Source organism: Macaca thibetana, chromosome 19 (genome assembly GCF_024542745.1).
Source record: "Macaca thibetana thibetana isolate TM-01 chromosome 19, ASM2454274v1, whole genome shotgun sequence".
Lineage (NCBI taxonomy): Eukaryota > Metazoa > Chordata > Mammalia > Primates > Cercopithecidae > Macaca > Macaca thibetana.
The window spans coordinates 3653535-3673663 of NC_065596.1; the positions used below are offsets into that span (position 1 = coordinate 3653535).

General features: G+C 42.9%; 1 protein-coding gene across 6 annotated transcripts in view; it reads right to left on the minus strand.

The window, feature by feature from the left end:
• The window catches only part of LOC126942199 (zinc finger protein 429-like), a 234312-nt gene extending 218070 nt beyond the window's left edge, over nt 1–16242 (minus strand). For all 6 annotated transcript variants that reach the window (XM_050769523.1, XM_050769522.1, XM_050769521.1 and 3 more), the window contains exons 1-2: nt 16016–16242; nt 13270–13362 (exon numbers count right to left, since the gene is read on the minus strand). In XM_050769523.1, coding sequence (XP_050625480.1) covers nt 13270–13362; nt 16016–16018 — 96 coding nt within the window. In that variant the 5' untranslated portion in view covers nt 16019–16242. The remainder of the gene's footprint in view (nt 1–13269; nt 13363–16015) is intronic.
• Between the last annotated feature and the right edge of the window lie 3887 nt (nt 16243–20129).

The following is a 20129-nucleotide window of genomic DNA, read 5'->3' on the forward strand; positions in this document are numbered from 1 at the left end:
CAAGCTCCACCTCCCGGGTTCACGCCATTCTCCCGCCTCAGCCTCCCGAGTAGCTGGGACTACAGGCACCCGCCACCATGCCCGGCTAGTTTTTTTTGTATTTTTAGTAAAGACGGGGTTTCACCATGTTAGCCAGGATGGTCTTGAACTCCTGACCTCGTGATCCACCCGCCTCGGCCTCCCAAAGTGCTGGGATTACAGGCTTGAGCCACCGCGCCCGGCCTTAAAGTAGTCTTTCTTGAGCACCCTAGAAAGCATTGCCCAATAATTTTTTTTTCATAACTTTCAGAGTAATAAATGCCATCCTGTTTAAATGAGGATTTTCTTAATCCTGTTCTGAATAGAGCTAATGAACACATATGAAACCTCAACATTACATGTTCTCCGTCTTTACTAAGAACATTCCCCCAACAGGAATCTTGAGTATCCACATCTTCCCACGTTCAACAGCAACAAGGGAAACATTTTTAATACTGCAGATTATAAATTCATGGTAAGAATTCTGCATGGCATATAAGAAGTCATGATTTAGAGAGTGTAGAGAAGGCTCTGGGATATAGGAGAGAAATATTTTGCAGAGACCCTTGACTATCACAAGAATTTTTTAAAGTAGTTAAACTCATTAGGGGAAAGAAACACAAGCAGAGAAGTAAAGGTTTGCAAGGACTAAATGCATCGCACTCCAGGAGGCAGAGTGGACACAGCTCTTCATCTGAGACATGTTTAGCTGAGGTAAAAAAAAAAGCCATTTTTCCTCTTTCATCTTCTTTGGAAATGCTTTTCAGATGACATTCTCTGGAGAAGTTATGCCTGCATCTTGAAAAAATTCCTTTAAAGGCCGGGCGCGGTGGCTCAAGCCTGTAATCCCAGCACTTTGGGAGGCCGAGACGGGCGGATCACGAGGTCAGGAGATCGAGACCATCCTGGGTAACACAGTGAAACCCCGTCTCTACTAAAAATACAAAAACTTAGCCGGGCGAGGTGGCAGGCGCCTGTAGTCCCAGCTACTCGGGAGGCTGAGGCAGGAGAATGGCGTGAACCCGGGAGGCGGAGCTTGCAGTGAGCTGAGATCTGGCCACTGCACTCCAGCCTGGGTGACAGAGCGAGACTCCGTCTCAAAAAAAAAAAAAAAAAAAAAAAAAATTCCTTTAAAGGTGTCAGCACCACCTGTTTACCTGCAAGCCTCACACCCACAGAAAAAATAAATAAGACCTGTAGAAAAAGCCCACCCATTTCTGTCCTTTATAGCAGCAGAGATTCAGGAACAATGAACTGCTTGATGAATATAAAAATATGTTTCTCTATTTCTGTCTTCAGGTGCCTGCCTTTGCCACAAACACCAGCAATTTCTGCTACAGTAATGGAAATATGGGTGACATTGACCTCTCCCTATCAAAACCAAACAGAACAGTACCTGTGACTACCTTTTAGTGCAAACTCTCATGAATGTATCTTGAACCCCACACACTTGATTCTGGTCTCGCCTTAGAGTCACATGAGAAACAATTAAAACAACACAAATACTTTCACCTAGAACAATACACAGAATCTGTGGAAAGGGTACAAGTAAAGAGATTGCTGCAAATTGGCCATGTAATGCTAATGAGAAGTCTAGGCTGATAACCACTTAGCTAAGCATTGCCTCTCAAGCTTTAATGAACTCAAAAACCACTTGGTAATGTCGGTCCCACTTTATGTAATGTTATTCTGTAGGTTTGGAAAGGGTCCATGGATGGGTGTTTCAAACAAGTCCCCTGTCAGTGCTGATGTTGCTCCCCCTGGGCTCATTATTAGCATTAGAGAAAGCAGGCACAGCACAGGGTCACTTACACTCCACACTCTTGTCACAATACAATATTTCTGATACACAAAGAAAGACAAAAAATGTAAAGTTTCATATTCTTTGCTGGCTCTCTAAAGTTTACAGAGGACAGAGAAGGTAACAATGTCTGAATAAGTCTGCATTTAAAAAACAACAAGTACACATGAACTAATGCAATGTTTATTAAGCAGGTACTATGTGCTCAATAGTACGTTAGAGAGCACTGTGCTGGGAATAACACATTATGTGTTATTATTTGTTATTATGTCCTAATAACAACTTGAAAGTTCATAGTAAGTATTCAATAATTCTCAGGATTTAGATAAAGGACCCAGAATTATTATTTTCTTCTCTGTTTCTCTGTCATTGATTTTCTTAAAAACATATGCACTAAAAGCTATATACAGACAGATGAAGATATATAGATAACTAAAAGCTAAATATAGACAGATGAAGATATATAAAGAAACACAGACATAGAAAGAGCTTAATATAGTTTAGAGAAATTTTTTTGTGTTTATATTTACTTGTTTATGACTTGTAGAGCACCTACTGGATCTGCAGGAATAGAAAAGTTGCTAAATGGAATGTTTCTGTAAGTACTGGTTTTACTACAAAATTAAAAAATTAAGATCTTAAAATGTATAGTTTATTTTTCTTATGTATCTGTTTTTGGGTTTCAGGATATTGTGAGCACCAGCTCTAGAAAGTCAGTAGGATTTACCCCCCAAAACTTGAATCTTTATAAATCCATTTTGTAAGGAAAGACTCCAGAGTGGGGCCAGGCCTAAATAAGGCCTCCAAAAATGGTGAATCTGATCAGAACTGGGGCAGGGAAAAGAAACTAGGTAGGCCGGGCGCGGTGGCTCAAGCCTGTAATCCCAGCACTTTGGGAGGCCGAGACGGGCGGATCACAAGGTCAGGAGATCGAGACCATCCTGGCTAACACGGCGAAACCCCGTCTCTACTAAAAACACAAAAAAATTAGCCGGGCGAGGTGGCGGCGCCTGTGGTCCCAGCTACTCGGGAGGCTGAGGCAGGAGAATGGCGGGAACCCGGGAGGCGGAGCTTGCAGTGAGCTGAGATCTGGCCACTGCACTCCAGCCTGGGCGACAGAGCGAGACTCCGTCTCAAAAAAAAAAAAAAAAAAAAAAAAAAAAAAAAAAAAAAAAAAGAAACTAGGTAGAACTTGTTTTCTACATCACTGGGGTATTTCCAGTTTTGTTTTTCCTAACCTACCTAAGAAAAACTTAAATCCTGGCCTGGCACGGTGGCTCATACCTGTAATCCCAGCATTTTGGGAGGTCGAGGTGGGTGGATCGCCTGAGGTCGGGAGTTCAAGACCAGCCTGACCAACATGGAGAAACTCCGTCTCTACTAAAAATACAAAATTAGCCGGGGTGGTGGTGTACTCCTGTAATCCCAGCTACTCGGGAGGCTGAGGCAGGAGAATCGCTTGAACCCGGGAGGTGGAGGTTGAGGTGAGCCGAGATCGTGCCACTGCACTCCAGCCTGGGCAACAAGAGCGAAACTCCGTCTAAAAAAGAAAAAAAGAAAAAAGAAAAAAAAAAAACCTTAAATCCCAGAGTTATGTAACACAATCTATTTTTGTCACTGCTGTCAATTTTATAACATATACTAATAAGCAATTTAAATGTTTAAATTTTAAAGTTTTCTAGGATAATTTTATTAGAAGATAAATATGTATTCTTAGAAAAGTAAAAGAAACACAAATAATAGTAACAACTCTTCAGTGCATAAATATACCTTCAGGTGATAACTTCAGAAGTCACAACAATATTAAAAAGAAGCAGCCCAAGTTGTTTTTGCACACATCTATTCATTGTACCAACCATCTAATGCTTAATTCAAACTTGTATCCAGTTGCTGGTCTAGACTAAAATTTCCTGGATGGCAGGGACCTTGACCGCTTCATCTATTTTTTTGAATGATCGTATGAAACGGAAGCAATTAGTTTGTTTGGGTCACCAGACCTCCTCTTTTTCTTTCACCCCAGTACCAGAAAACTTGAGAAACTCTCATCTGGGTAACAACCGATGTTATCTCTTGGTTGTTATGAGGGAGAAAAAAACACAGGATGTCTCCTTTCTCTTACAACAAGACAGAAACAGAATTAATCATTCTTGTTAGCCTGATATAATTCTACCCTTGACATCCTCAAATGTCTTAAGGACACCCAGATGATTAGGAGAGGGTTCCCAGTGACCAGGGCTGATGGCCCAGTGATAAGCCAGGCTGGAGAAACTCGGGTTGATTCTAAATAGACAATGGAACTGCCTTGGTGGAGCTCCAGAACCTGGATCCCCTATCCTGATTTGCTAGCTTTTGGGTAAGAAGATGGACAAGAATACTAAGCCTCTGGATCCTTTGTGGCCTTGATCTCTCACTCTTAAGATGCTTGTTTACACTTACAGATTCTGTCATTAGATTCTACTTACACCTAGAGCCTCTCCCAGACTGTAGCAGGTCACTGAACAAGACTGAAAAGCTTAAAGAGCCACACTCTCAAATGGGGGATTTAAGATTTCTACACTGACATCTCATAATACAGAAAATGCCTTCTGTTGGTTTTCAGTACATTCTCAATCCAAAGTCTGGCCCTGTCTTGTAAATCCCAGGCAGAGGCCAGAACTTATGTGCAGATTCTAGGTGGGATCAACCTGACTCTGCATCCTTGGGTGTTACAGCAAGTGGAGTACAATTAAAGGAGAGAGCCCTTCATACAGGCTGCTCTAGCACATTCTAAGTAATATGTCTACCTAAAAGAAAAAAACTGAGGCAACATGAATATCAGTAGAGAATTCATCTGGGCCAAGCTTGCAGATTGTAACCTTGGAGCAAAGATACATCCTCCAAAGACTGAACAAATAAGAAATTGGATCCCTGAATAGACCAGTAACAAGCTCCAAAACTGAGTTAGTAATAAATAGCCTACCCACCAAAAACATCAAAGAATCAGAAAAATTTACAGCTGAATTCCACCAGATGTAAAAATAAGAGTTGGTACCACTTCTAATATTATTTCAAAAGATTGAGAAAAGGGGACTTCTTTCCAACTTATTCTATAAAAATAACATTATTCTGATACCAAACTCTGGCAAATATAAAACAAAAAATAGAAAACTTGAGGCCAATATTCTTAATGAACATTGATGAAAATATCCTCAACAAAATACTGGCAAACCGAATCCAGGAGAACATCAAAAACCTAACGCACTATGATCAACTTGGTTGTATCTCTGAAATAAAAGGTTGGTTCAACACACAATAAATGTTACTCATCATATAAACAGAACTAAAGACAAAAACCACAAAGTTGTTTCAATAGATGTTTTAAAAGCTTTCAATAGCCCAGGCATGGTGGCTCACGCCTGTAATCACACCACTTTGGAAGGCCGAGGCAGGCGGATCATGAGGTCAGGAGTTCAAGACCAGTCTGACCAATACGGTAAAACCAATCTCTACCAAAAATACAAAAATTAGCCAGGTGTGGTGGCGTGCACTTGTAATCCCAGCTACTCAGGAGGGTGAGGCAGGAGAATAGCTTGAACTCGGGAGGTGGAGGTTGCAGTAAGCTGAGATCATGGCACAGCACTCCAGCCTGGGAAACAATGTGAGACAATGTCTCAAAAAAAAAAAAAAAAAGAATGAAGCTGGAAGCATTACATTGCCCCTCTTCAAACTTCATTACAGTAACCAAAGCAGCATTATACTGGCATAAAACCAGATTCATAGAACAATGCAACAGAATAGAGAGCCCACAAATAATGCCACACACCTCCAACCATCTGATCTTTGATAAACCTGACAGGAATGTGAAAAGAAATCTGTATTTAATAAATGGTACTGGAATAACTAGTTAGCACTATGTAGAAGATTGAAACTGGTCCCCTTCCTTACACCATATATAAAAATCAACTCAACATGAATTGAAGACTTAAATGCAAAACTTAAAACATGCATGTTCATTTCACCACTGTCCACAATAACAAAGACATCGAATAAACCTAATTGCCTATTGTTGGTAGACTAGATTGAAAACATAGTACGGTAGCATGAGGTGACTCACACTTGTAATCCCAGTGCTTTAGGAGATTAAGGCAGATGGAATGCCTTAGCTCAAGAGTTAAAGACCAGCCTGGGCAACATGGCAAAGCCGCATCGCTACAAAAAATAAAAAAATAAAAATTAGGCATGATGGTGTGAGCCTATAGTTCCAGTTACTTAAGGGGCTGAGGTAGGATTCCTTAAGCCTTGAGCCTTGGAGGTGGAGGCTGAAGTGAGCCAAGATTGCACCACTGCCCTCCATCCTGTGTGACAGAGTGAGACACTGTCTCCAAAAAACAAAATAAAGATGTAATCAAAGTAAAATATGGTACATAAAAATCATGGAAGACTATGTGGCCATATAAAAACAACACAAAGCTGGGTGCTGTGGCTCATGCCTGTAATCCCAGCACTTTGGGAGGCCAACGCAGGTGGATTACTTGAGATCAGGAGTTCAAGACCAACCTGGCCAATATACTAAAACCCTGTCTCTACTAAAAATACAAAAAATTAGCTGGGCGTCATGGCAAGTACCTGTAATCCCAGCTATTCGGGAGGCTGAGGCAGGAGAATCACTTGAACTTGGGAGGCAGAGGTTGCAGCGAGCAGAGATCACGCCACTGCATTCCAGCCTGAGCAACAGAGTAAGAATTCGTCTGGCTGGGTGCGGTGGCTTATGTCTGTAATCCCAGCATTTTGGGAGGCCAAAGTGGGCAGATCACAAGGTCAGGAAATCGAGACCATCCTGACCAACGTGGTGAAACTCTGTTTCTACTAAAAATACAAAAATTAGTGGGGCTTGGTGGGGTACACCTGTAGTCCCAGCTACTCGGGAGGCTGAGGCAGAACTGCTTCAACCTGGGAGGCTAAGGTTTCAGTGAACCAAGATCGCACCATTGCACTCCAGCCTGGACAACAAGAGCAAAACTACGTCTCAAAAAAAAAAAAAAAAAAAAAAAAAAATTTGTCTCAAAAAACAAGCAAACAAACAAAAAACACCAAGATTAAGTCCTTTGCAGCAACATGGATGGAGTTGGAGACCATTATTCTTAGAAAATTAATGCAAAACAGAAAATCAAATGCATGTCATCATTTATAAGGAAGAGCTAAATAATAAGAACACATGGACATAAAGAAGGAACAGTCACAGAGGCCTAGTTGAGGACGAAGGATAAAAGGACAAAGAGGATCAGAAAAAAATACCTCTTTGGTGCTATGCTTAGGAACTCACTGACAAAATAATCTACACCAAACCCCCATGGAACAATTTTACCTATATAACAAACCTGCATACGTATTCCTGAACCAAAAAGAAAAGTTAAGAAAAGAAAAACCCATGAGTGCAGAAGAGTGCAGTGTAACTGGAAAGAACTGTTTGTTCTACAGATAGTGGTCCTGGTGGGGCTGTACTCTGATTTATTTCTGTGTCCATGCAGGTAGATGAGATTATGAACAGGTGCTCCATAATGCTAAGTAGATGGAGAAAACAGGTTACTGCTGCATATTCAGTGTCTGGGGATGGGGATATGCCAGAAGACTTGTAGACACTTTTGTGGCTTTTTGGCAAGAAACACTAGGATCAAAAATGCTGTGGTGAAGTTCCTGATGGTGGTGCCTAGTCCTGGGAGGACTGTGGACACATCAATGTCTAATGGGTGTGCTTGTGAGTGGGTGGGAATCCTGTAGTGGCAGCTGTGAGACAAGGGAGTCTGTCATTAGAGCTCCTTTCCTCTGAGTTTTCATTCTCTCACCCTAAGAGAAGACCTGGAATCACAGGACAATGGGCAGTGGGACAGTCTGTACAGAACAGAGCCTTCCATTTTCAGACACCTACAGTTCCATTGCAGGCCACGCCTCTGTGATATCTTTCTTCTGGCACCAAATCTGTAGAGTTTGCTGAATACCAAGCAATTCTCTAACACCAACTCGGTGTGTAATATTTGAATTCTGACACCACCCAGAGTCAGCACAGACGCTGATTCCAGGGGCTCAGTCTCACAACACTGTCCTCACTGCAGATGCCAGTCACAAACCCCATAGGCCCATCTGTCTGTCTGAGCTACTGTTTAAAGATTGGGGACTCTTTCTCAAGTTCAATTATCTGATCGAGCTACTCACAGAACTCAGGAAAACACTGTAGTTATGTTTACCAGTTTATTATAAAATATACAACTGATGAAAAGTCAAATGGAAGAAATGTATAGGACAAGAACAGTTTATAGAAAGAAATACCCTTCCCATTATGACTTAGATGGTGCTCTCTTTTCTTATGTATTACATAGCCAGACACAGACTCTGTCAGAGGTGCACAGCCTCCATTTTGAATAGGGGCTGAGTAAAATAAGGCTGAGACCTACTGGGCTGCATTTCCAGATGGTTAGGCATTCTGAGTCACAAGATGAGATAGGAGGTCAGCACAAGATACAGGTCACAAAGACCTGGCTGATAAAATAGCTTGCAGTAAAGAAGCAGGATAAAATCCACCAAAACCAAGATGGTGATGAGAGTGACTTCTGGTCATTCTCCTGCTACCCTCCCACCAGTGCCATGAGAGGTTACAAATGCCATGGCAACATCAGGATGTTACGTCGTAAAGGTCTAAAAAGGAGCTATATAAATAATCCACCCTTTATTTAGCATATAATTTAAAAATAACCATAAAAATACACAACCAGCCTATGGAGAAAGCCATTTCTTTTATTTCTTTACTTTCTTAATAAATTTGCTTTCATTTTATGACTTGCCCTGAATTCTTTCTTGAGCAAGATACTAGAACCCTCTCTTGGGGTCTGAATCAAGACTTCTTTCTGGTAACATTTTCCTGGCAACTACAAAAGGACTATACTTAAGAGACCTCTGTCCCTGCCCCCAAAAAATTATCTGTGGATACCAACTGGCTGACTTTGAGTCCCTATACCTAGATAAAGGATGAGATTAGGTTGGAGGCACAACTTAGGAAAGTCAGAGTCTCTTCTAAGACAGCGTGGGTTAAAGGAGCCTCTTAAAGAAGGCAAGGATGCTTGACTGTACTTGGATTCAAGGTCCAACTTAGGAAGTTTATAGTCCTTCCTAAGATTTAGGTTAGAAACCCCTCTCAGCAAAGTCCCTCTCAGCTAAGAAATGGTTTCACATTACTGGATGTTAATTGCTATTCTTTTAGATTAATCTGTCTTGCACTCTTTGCTGGTGCCTATGAGTGACAGAATTAGGCATCCATAGGACCAAGGGATATGGGGAGCTTTTTCTCCTCTAAAAGGGGAAACCTGAGAGCTGATGGGACTTCTGGAAATGATCCTTTTGCTATCAAGAAGCGGCTGCCTGAATTTGTCAAATATATTGCAGTTGTACTTTTTGTGTAGAAATGCAGGATAAACTTTCTGGATGTTTCCTATTTTTTTTTTTTTTTTTTTTTTTTTTTTGAGATGGAGTCTCCCTGTCACCCAGACTAGAGTGCAGTGGTACGATCTTGGCTCACTGCAACCTCTGCCTCCTGGGTTCAAGTGATTCTCCTGCCTCAGCCTCCTGAGTACCTGGGATTATAGGCACGCCCCACCATGCCTGGCTAATTTTTTGTACTTTTGGTAGAGACAGGGTTTCGTCATGTTGGCCAGACTGGTCTTGAACTCCTGACCTCAAGCGACCCGCCCGCCTCAGCCTCCCAAAGTGCTGGGATTACAGGCATGAGCTACCACGCCCAACCTACCCAACCTAGATGTTTTCTTAAATTAAACACTAATTAATCTTAGAGAGAACCCCTTTTTTGAAACTCAGAGTTATGAATGGCCGTCACCATACTGATGAGTTTTGACTGAGCTCCAGTCTACCTCAAATACAAAAGACTCTAATAGTTAAGGAAGAATATCATTGCCCCTATACAGCATGAAGTAGTTACAGAAGATGACTTTTCATCCCTCTTGTGATTAAGGGGGTTTTTTGTACAAAAGAGGGGAGAAATGTCAGAGGCGTATTGAACCAGGGCAAATCCATTTTGAATAGGGGGTGGTTAAATAGGGCTGAGACCTACTGGGCTGAATTCCCACATAGTTAGGCATTCTATGTCACAGGATAAGATAGGAGGTCAGCACAGGATACAGGTCATAAAGACCTGGCTAGCAAAACAGCTTGCAGTAAAGCAGCAGCATAAAACCCAACAAAACCAAGATGGCAATGAGTGTGACCTCTGGTCATCCTCACTGCTACGCTCCCACCAGTGCCATGACAGTTTACAAATGCCATAAAAATATCAGGAAGTTACCCTATATGGTTTAAAATTGGGATAATAATCCACCCCTTGTTTAGCCATCATGGTGAAACCCGTCTCTACTAAAAATACAAAAATAATTTAGCTGGGTGTGGTGGTGGATGGCTGTAGTCCCAGTCAGTCAGGAGGCTGAGGCAGGAGAATGGCTTGAACCTGGGAGGCAGAAGCTGCTGTGAGTAGAGATCATGCCACCGCACTCCAGCCTCACAACAGAGCAAGACTCCATCTCAAAAAAAAAAAAAGAACCATAAAATGGGCAACCAGTAGGTCTCCGGACTGCTCTGCCTATGGATTAAGCAATTCTTTTATTTCTTTACTTTCTTAATAAACTTGCTTTCATTTTACTCTATGAACTCACCCAGAATTCTTCTTTAGAGTGAAATCCAAGGACCCTCTCTTGAGGTTTGGACTGGGACCCTTTTTTGGTAAAAACTTGGCACCTTTTCTTCTTTTTCTCATTAAAAGAGTCAGCTGTATTTGTCTTCAGTGGTCTAAATAAAATTTTTCACAGACTACTGAATTTTGAGCTACCCTCAATCTGAGCCATTATACCAAGTCATTCTATATGCCTCCTAAGAACATGCTGACTTCAGGATAAAACATTCTCTGATCTGAAATCTGATTTTTAACCCCCATTTGCCATTCCCCTCCATACTTTCTAATCTTGTAGGCTCCACTCTATGAAAAAAAGCCCTTGTCTACCTAAAATTGCATTCCTTAAAGTTTTTATAATTGGTATTCCTCCTGTTGCAATCCTCTTTTTGAATTCTTTTTTTTTTTTGAGACGGATTCTTGCTCTATTGCCCAGGCTGGAGTGCAGTGGCATGAATCTCGGCTCACTGCAACCTCCATCTCCTGGGTTCAAGCATTTCTTCTGTCTCACCCTCCTAAGTAGCTGGAACTACAGGTGCACGTCTCCACGCCTGGATAATTTTTGTATTTTTAGTAGAGATGGGGTTTCACCATATTAGTCAGGCTGGTCTCGAACTCCTGACATCAGGTGGTATGCCCGCCTCAGCCTCACAAAGTCCTGGGATTACAGATGTGAGCTACCATGCCCGGCTCTAGAATTCAATTTTTTTTTTTTTTTTAAATGGAGCCTCACTCTGTCACCCAGTCTGGAGTGCAGTGGCATCGTGTCAGCTCACTGCAACCTCTGACTCCTGGGTTCAACCATTTCTCCTCTCTCAGCCTCCAGAATAGCTGGGATTATAGGAACCCACCACCATGCCCAGTTAATTTTTGTATTTTTAGTAGAGATGGAGTTCCACCATATTGGTCGGGCTGGTCTCAAACTCCTGACCTCAGGTGATCTGCCCACCTTGGTCTCCCAAAGTGCAGGGATTACAGGTTATGAGCCACCGTGCCTGGGTCTGGAATTCAAATTTTTTAACAGAAATCTAACTTTGTAACATATTACAAAGTCTAGAAACTGCCTTAAAACAATAACAACTTCATGGTCAGTAAGACCCTCCCAGTCCCCTTTTGTCTTAACCTTAACTCATCTGCCTGTAGCTTTCCAGGATTCTGTAGCTTCTCTCAGCAGAAAGGCTTCTTCCATGACTGGAGTGAGCAGGCTGGAACACCTGCAGGAGAGGCTCTCCAGAAAAAACTAACTGGACCTTTAATAACCTCCTTTTGCAGTCTCAATATGAGCTTCAGCTCTGAGTCACTGGGCTCAAGCTTTAATTTCCATGTTAGAGTTACTCACTTGGTTTTTGAAACTAAGTGTTTGAAAAATCCAAAAAAATTACTCAAACACAGTGTTCATATAAGGGAAGAAAATTTTAAGGTGCTTACATTTTATACCTTAATAAGAAAAGCAAAAGTATTTCTTTCAGAAAATAAATGTATTATTTTATTAATTCCATTAAAAATCATGCAGCAAACATTTAGTCACGTGGAAACACTTCTAGGCAGTACCAAGTTTCATCTCATAAAATTAAGCATAAAACTCAGAAATCAAGATAACAGAATTCAAACAGAGATATTCGCTGTCAAAAATTTACCCTGAGAAAAAAAGGAACTGATGTTTTTATGAATCTATGTAACTCACCAATTATCCACCACATTTTCTTGTGGAAATGTATTCATTTTCTACAGCAAAAATGGAAAAGAGATTTTTCCTCTTCTTTTTTGGTAGCATTCTAAAAGCTAAGCCTTGAAATTCTATTTGAAATCACCCAGCCATAAAAAAACCACACCTGAGAAAATTTGTAAACTCACTCTGGGAAAGAAAAAGGTAAGTGAAAATTTTTGACAGATGAAATATATGATTAATTTTTTTTGAAACCCACATCTTTTATGCCCTTTGTAAATATTTTTCTACCTTTCAAGCCCTACTAATATAACACAAGTTACAGCTAAAAAACTGAGGTGAAAATAAGTGAACAAATCTCAAGGTGGACAAATCCAGGAATGGCAGTGCTGGTTAAATAACAGATGTGTCTGACTCATGTTTCAAGTCAGGCCATTCAATTACTGGAGAGATCCTTCCACCCACTCCTGCTCACTTATGTGCTCAAGAACCACCCATTCAGGAGACACTGCACCATTTCTCGGTGACTGTCCCAGGTGCATTTTACTTTGCAAGCTCTTACGCCATCTCACTGGAGTCAGTTTGTTGTTGTTTTTGTTGTTTGTCTTTTGGGATACTAGTTTTTGGTCACATATTTTTCACTTTTGTTTTACTTTTTCTTTTACTATATTCATTTCACTATTCTGCTCCCTTACAGAATCCAGGGGGCAGAAATCATTTCTGTGTTTTCCCCTCACTACCAGCATCTGATTGGCTGACAAGCAATTTATCTCCATGAAATGGAAGCTGGGTTGATAGAAGACAATTTATTCATTATTAGAATAATTATTATTATCACTATTATGAGACGGAGTTTCACTCTTGTTGCCCAGACTAGAGTGCAATGGCAGGATCTCGGCTCACCGCAACCTCTTCCTCCCAGGTTCAAGTGATTGTCCTGCCTCAGCAACCCTGAGTAGCTGGAAATTCAGGCATGCACCACCATGCCCAGCTAAGTTTTTTGTATTTTTAGTAGAGACGGGGTTTCCCCATGTTTGTCAAGCTGGTCCCGAAGACAATTTTAACATATCATGGGGTTACCTTTTCAAAATAAGAGTACTCCAGAAGATTCCTCTCAGCCCCAGGGTATCCACTTGCCCCCTTGACAGGATACACTCCATATCTCAGGTCGTCCTATGGGAGAAAATAAACCAGAGCCGATATCCACTAGACACTCTAGTTGACATAACCATGGCAGATATCTCAGTTTATCCCCAGATAATACTGAAACCCAGGACCAGGAAAAAACTAAATGGCGGCTGAGGACACATCACCCCATAAATTTTCCAAAGTGGAACTCTGACCCAAAAAAATTCTGATAACATCTCTGTGCCTAAAAAGATAAAAGGAAAAAACACACTGAGATTTTTTGCAATACAGTGTGAGGGGATTATCATTTGCTTTCTTTTCATGGAAAATATTTACAAACAGATAACAAATCTTCTTAAAAGCACCATTTGTCTGGGTGTGGTGGCTCACGCCTGTAATCCCCACACTTTGGGAGGCCAAGGCGGGCAGATCACCTGAGGACAGGAGTTCGAGACCAGCCTGACCAACATGGAGAAACCCCATCTCTATTAAAAATACAAAATTAGCTGGGCATGGTGGCACATGCCTGTAATCCCAGCTACTCCAAGGCTGAGGCAGGAGAATCGCTTGAACCCAGGAGGCGGAGTTTGAGGTGAGCCGAGATCTGCCACTGCACTGCAGCCTGGGCAACAAGAGCAAAACTCCATCTCAAACAAAAAACAAACAAACAAAAAACCCCAAAAACCCCATTTATGCAGGGCGCAGTGGCTCACGCCTGTAATTCCAGCACTTTGGGAGGCCAAGGCAGGTGGATCACCTGAGGTAGGGAGTTCCTGACCAGCCTGACCAATGTGGAGAAACCTTATCTCTTTTTTAAAAAATACAAAATCAGCCGGGCATAGTGGGGTATGCCTGTAATCCCAGCTACTTGGGAGGATGAGGCATGAGAACCTCTTGAACTTGGAGGTGGAGGTTGCAGTGAGCCCAGTAGGCACCTTTGCACTCCAGCCTGGGCAACAAGAGCGAAACTCCGTCAAAAAAAAAACAAAAAACAAAAAACACCATTTAATGCTTTGCCAAAAAATAATTAATTAAAATATGGTATAAAAAGTACACTACAAAATACGTGGCCAGGCGCGGTGGCTCACGCCTGTAATCCCAGCACTTTGGGAAGCCGATGCGGGCGGATCACCTGAGGTCAGGAGTTCGAGACCAGCCTGTCCAACATGGTGAAACCCCGTCTTTACAAAAAACACAAAAATTAGCCGAGTATGATGGCGCGCACCTATAATCCCAGCTACTAGGGAGGCTGGGGCGGGAGAATTGTTTAAATCCGGGAGGCGGAGGTTACGGTGAGCAGAGATCCTGCCATTGCACTCCAGCCTGGGAGACAGAGGGAGACTCCATCTCAAAAACAAAACAAAACAAAAAACAAAAAAACACAAATATATGACAACGTGAATTAGGGAGGGAAAGCTGGCATTTGGGAACTCCAGAAGAAATTGAAAATTTAGTATCTTCCTGCAAGCCAGAATGAGGCTGGAGTAATGAGGGATGGGAGTTAGACTTAAGACCCTGCTTGGGACCAAGGTGAAAAATACAGCAGAAAATCACTTCCCTGTGGAGTGTGAAAATAAAAATTAAGTGGCAGGCAATTAGACTGACATGTCTCTAGTCCCTGGGTTCCTATTTTAATTAAAAAATGTAACTCGGGTGCATTATTTTTAATTACTACATTAAGAGAAACAAAATTCAGGCTTCACCAACTATAAACTGCCAATTGAGCTCCAATTACGTAACCAGGAAATTTTCACCTTTAATGTACAAATTAAGAAACCACATAACTGTACCTAACTAATTACTAAATTTGGTTTTCTTCATCATGCATTTTACAAAAGACTTTCTTTCAAGCCTCTCCCATAGACCACAAACTACAAACCATAGCTCGGTGCTCTACAATTCTAGAACCATTCTTTGATTAAATTATTTATTTATTTATTTATTTTGAGGCAGTCTCGCTCTTTATTTATTTATTTTGAGGCAGTCTCGCTCTGTCGCCCAGGCTGAAGTGCAGTGGCGCGATCTCGGCTCACTGCAAGCTTTGCCTCCTGGGTTCAAGCCATTTTCCTGCCTCAGTCCCCCAGGTAGCTGGGACTACAGGCGCCCGCCACCACGCCCGGCTCATTTTTTGTATTTTTAGTAGAGACGGGGATTCACGGTGTTAGCCAGTATGTTCTTGATCTCCTGACCTCGTGATCCGCCCGCCTCGGCCTTCCAAAGTGCTGGGATCACAGGCGTGAGCCACAGCGCCCGGCCTAGAACCACTCTTCGATTAAATTCTTTTAATATTTTTGCAGTGACTCCCATTAACTTTTAATAGGAGAAAATAGGAACTGGGAACCCCACGGAACAAAGTTCTTCCCATTCATGAACCAAGTCAGGATCCTCCCCTGAAGACCCTCTCATAGTTCCTGCACAATCCGGTAGAGAAGCTGCGCTGCGAATGCAGATATCCCCAGAGAGGGCTCCAGGCAAGGGCACAGTCACTATGCAGAGGAGACAGGACGCCCGGGGGCCCGGCTGTCGGCGCAACCGCCATCTTATGGCTGAAGGCGACTGAGGCCGAGCCGGGCAAGGAGAACTCGGGGCGCAGATTGTGAAGCTGACTACAGGGAGGCCTGAGTCCCGCCACAGCCACTTCCCACCGGTTTCAACCAGCCCTTCCCCTCTCTCGGGATGTCGGACTCCGCACTCTCACCATTTCTAGGCTTCCGGGGGGTCCCGGCGTCCTAGCTGTGGATTCCCAATACCTGCAGGTCACAGGGCCACACAGCCTGCGCCTCTAGAAGCAGAGGACACAGCAGTGAAGACGAAACCTGGAGCTCCAGCTGCAGCTGGAGACAAAGGATCCGACAAATCCCGCCACATCCCGGAAGCCGTCCTCTCCGCTCAAGCTGCGTGCCTGATTGGACAGTACCCAGCCCAGCTTCGCTGATTGGATAGCGTTTAAAACCCCACCCCCTCAGGCCCTGACTGACAGAAGATGTAATTAGATGCTGGGCTGAATGAAGGAAGAGTGACCGTCTAGGCTGCAGCCTTTTCAGGCAGGGCTTCCTCCCTGAGCTGATAGGCCCACTCCAAAGGGTATTTGCATTCAATCTTGTGTATAAGGTAATATGCATTTGTAAATAATACATCATATGACAATACATAAATGAAAAGGATATAATAACAAAGGTTTTAAAATTTCAGGTTTTTTACCTTCCTGGCTTATGGTCCTTTGAGCAGGCAGCCTGAGATTTTAAAAAGGAGGTAATCCTCTGAAATAAAATATGAGCCACATGTGAATTTTGAATTTTCTAGTAGCCAAACTAGAATATTAAAAAGAAACAAGGGGTAAGGCGCGGTGGCTCACGCCTGTAATCCCAGCATTTTGGGAGTACAAGGCGGGCAGCGGATCAAGAGGTCAGGAGTTTGAGACCAGCCTGGATAACATGGTGAAACCCCGTCTCTACTAAAAATACAAAAATTAGACAGACGTGGTGGCGGGCGTCTGTAATCCCAGTTACTCAGGAGGCGGAGGCAGGAGAATTGCTTGAACCCGGGAGGCGAAGGAGGTTGCAATGAGCCAAGATCGCACCACTGCACTCCAGCCTGGGCAGACAGAGCAAGACTCCGTGTCTCGGAGGGGAAGAAAATAAAGAAAAGAAACAAGAGGCCAGGCGCAGTGGCTCACACCTGTAATCCCAGCACTTTGGGAGGCCGAGGCTGGTGGATCATGAGATCAAGAGATCGAGACCCTCCTGGCCAACATGGTGAAACCTTGTCTCTACTAAAAAAAATACAAAAATTAGCTGGGTGTGGTGGTGCGCACCTGTAGTCCCAGCTACTCGGTAGACTGAGGCAGGAGAATCGCTTAAACCCGGGAAGCAGAGGTTGCAGTGAGCCAAGATGGCGCCACTGCACTCTAGCCTGGTGACAGAGACTCCGTCTCAAACAACAACAACAACAAGGAACAGGTTGAATTGATTGTAACAATGTAATTAACCTAATATATACAAAATATTATCATTTTAATGTGTGAGGAATATGTAATTATTAATGAAGTATATAAATATTTGCAACTAAATTTTTTAAAATAACTCTGTATTTTACCTTTCTAGCATATCGCTGTTCAGACCAGGCACATTCCAGACACCCAGGAGCTACACATAGCAACTCTGATGTCAGTGGTGTGAAGGGACAGAGGCGAAGGAAGGGCCTCTCCCTACTAACATCTGTCTTCAGTTCTGAGGTTGGAACAGATAGTGGCCATAGAAGGAGCTGAGGGCAGCAGAAATAAAATAACCACAGGTAAACTACGGCTTACCACCTGTTGCCCACCTCTCTTTTAGAGATTAGGCTGTGACCATAGGATGATGGCGCTTAGGAGAAAAAAACTCTGTGTCTTCAGTTCTGCCCACACTCTTGAACTCCAATGTTTAGATACGGAGAAAATAGATTACAGGCAAACTTATTTTGCTAATTGGCCTTGACCCTAATTGCAAGGCTGTGGTTATCTGCTTTCTCCTGTGGTGTGGGAACTATGCAAATATAAACACCAATCACATGCATACATGTCTACCTGTATTTCTGCATTACCCAACATTCTCTTTCAAGACATCCTACTTTAAATTAGGCGAAGAAATCAGTACCTAGAGGCTGCCCACTGTTAGAAGGCAACAAGTAATCAACTTGTCACTAAATCCTGGCATCCTATCTGCACTGGGTGCATGTATTAGTTAGCTATTGCAGCATAACAAATCATCCAAAACTTACTAGTTTATAATTAAGATGGTCAGTCATTTAGGCTAGGCTGAGTGCGGCCATTATTCTGGTATCAGTTGAGCTCTTTCAGATTTGTATCATCAGCTGCTTGTCGACTAGCCAGCTGTACTTCTGGGGGTGATCTTCTGCTTCTGGGGCTGCCAACAGGGGCACCTTGCTTCTCCTCCCCATGGTATCTTATTTTTCAGCTTGCTAACATGGGCTTTATTCATGGAGATTGCAGCATTCTGAACGAAAAACAGAAGCATTCAAAACCATTTGTGCCTGGCCGCAAACTAGCCCACTGTCATGTTCACAAGTTTCTACTGCCCTGAGCAAATAAAGCCAGCCAGATCTAGGGTTTGGAAGACAGATTCTGGATCTTGATAGAAACAGCTGTAAAAGTACCGGACAATGGGCACAGATACAAGAGGGAAGAAAACTTGCTGCCATTTTGCAATCAGTATCAGTCCACCTTTTTTGCATATGTGGTATATAGTACTTCTCCATATCAACAAACATGTCCAAAGACCCACGAGTGCTAAGTGACTGGGCTAAGACTCAGGATCAGCTTTATCTGACACCAAAGCCCATGCACCTCCATAGGTCATGCTACTAAAGTAGCTGCCCTGCCCTAGACCCTTGAAATCCTGGAGAGTGACACTTCTACAGAATAAGTCAGATTCTTTTTAGGTTTGTGTTCATATACTACTGTTTATCACTGGAAATAATCCTCTTAAGAAATTGCAGAAGAGGCCAGGCGCAGCAGCTCATGCCTGTAATCGCTGAACTTTGGGAGGCCGAGGTGGGTGGATCATGAGGTCAGGAGTTCAAGAGCAGCCTGACCAACATGGTGAAACCCTGTCTCTACTGAAAATACAAAAATTAGCCAGGCGTGGTGGTGTGCACCTGCAATTCCAACTATTCAGGAGGCTGAGGCAGGAAAATTACTTGAACTTGGGAGGCGGAGGTTGCAGTGAGCTGAGATTGTGCCACTGCATTCCAGACTGGGCAGCAGAGCCAGACTCTGTATCAAAAAAAAAAAAAAAAAAATGCAGAAGAACACAGAGGCTCACACCTATATTTTTAGCACTTTGGGAGGCTGAGATAGGAGAATTATGGGAGCTCAGGAGTTCCAGTGCAACCTGAGCAACATAATAAGATTTTGCTTTCATGACAAAAATGAAGAAATTAGCCAGCCATGGTGGTGCATGCCTGTAGTTGCAGCTAGTTAGGTGGCAGAGGCAGGAGGATTACTTGAGCCTGGAAGGTCCAGACTGCAGTGAGCCATGATTGGTTACACCACTGCAACCAGAACTGGGCGATAGAGTGAGACCCTGTTTCAAGAAAAAAAAAAAAAAAATTGGAGAAGCATTTTGAAAAGACATGGAATAATTTTGGGAAAAAGATGAAGGATGAGTTTAGAAAATCAAAGCTGAAAAGCACATTATTTATTTTTCATCATAGAAAATATTTGAAAACTTTTAAAGGAAAAAAAAAACTTTAGGCTGGGAGCGGTGGCTCACGCCTGTAATTCCAGCACTTTGGGAGGCCAAGGCAGGTGGATGATCTGATGTCAGGAGTTGGAGACCAGCCTGGCCAACATGGTGAAACCCCATCTCTACTAAAAATACAAAAATTAGTTGGCCGGGTGTGGTGGCTCACGCCTGTAATCCCAACACTTTGGGAGGCCAAGGCAGGTGGATCACTTGAGGTCAGAAGTTCAAGACCAGCCTGGCCAATATGGTGAAACCCCGTCTCTACTAAAAATACAAAAAATTGGCCAGGTGTGGTGGTGGGTTTCTGTAATCCCAGCTACTTGAGGGGCTGAGGCAGGAGAATCGCTTGAACCCAGGAGGCAGAGGTTGCAGTGGGCCAAGATCGTACCATTGCACTCCAGCCTGGGCAATAAGAGTAAGACTCCATCTCAAGGGAAAAAAAAAAAAAAATTAGCTGAGTGTGGTGGCAGGTGCCTGAAATCCCAGCTGCTCAGGAGGCTGAGGTAGGAGAAGTGCTTGAACCCAGGAGGCAGAGGTTGTAGTGAGCCGAGATCGTGTCATTGCACT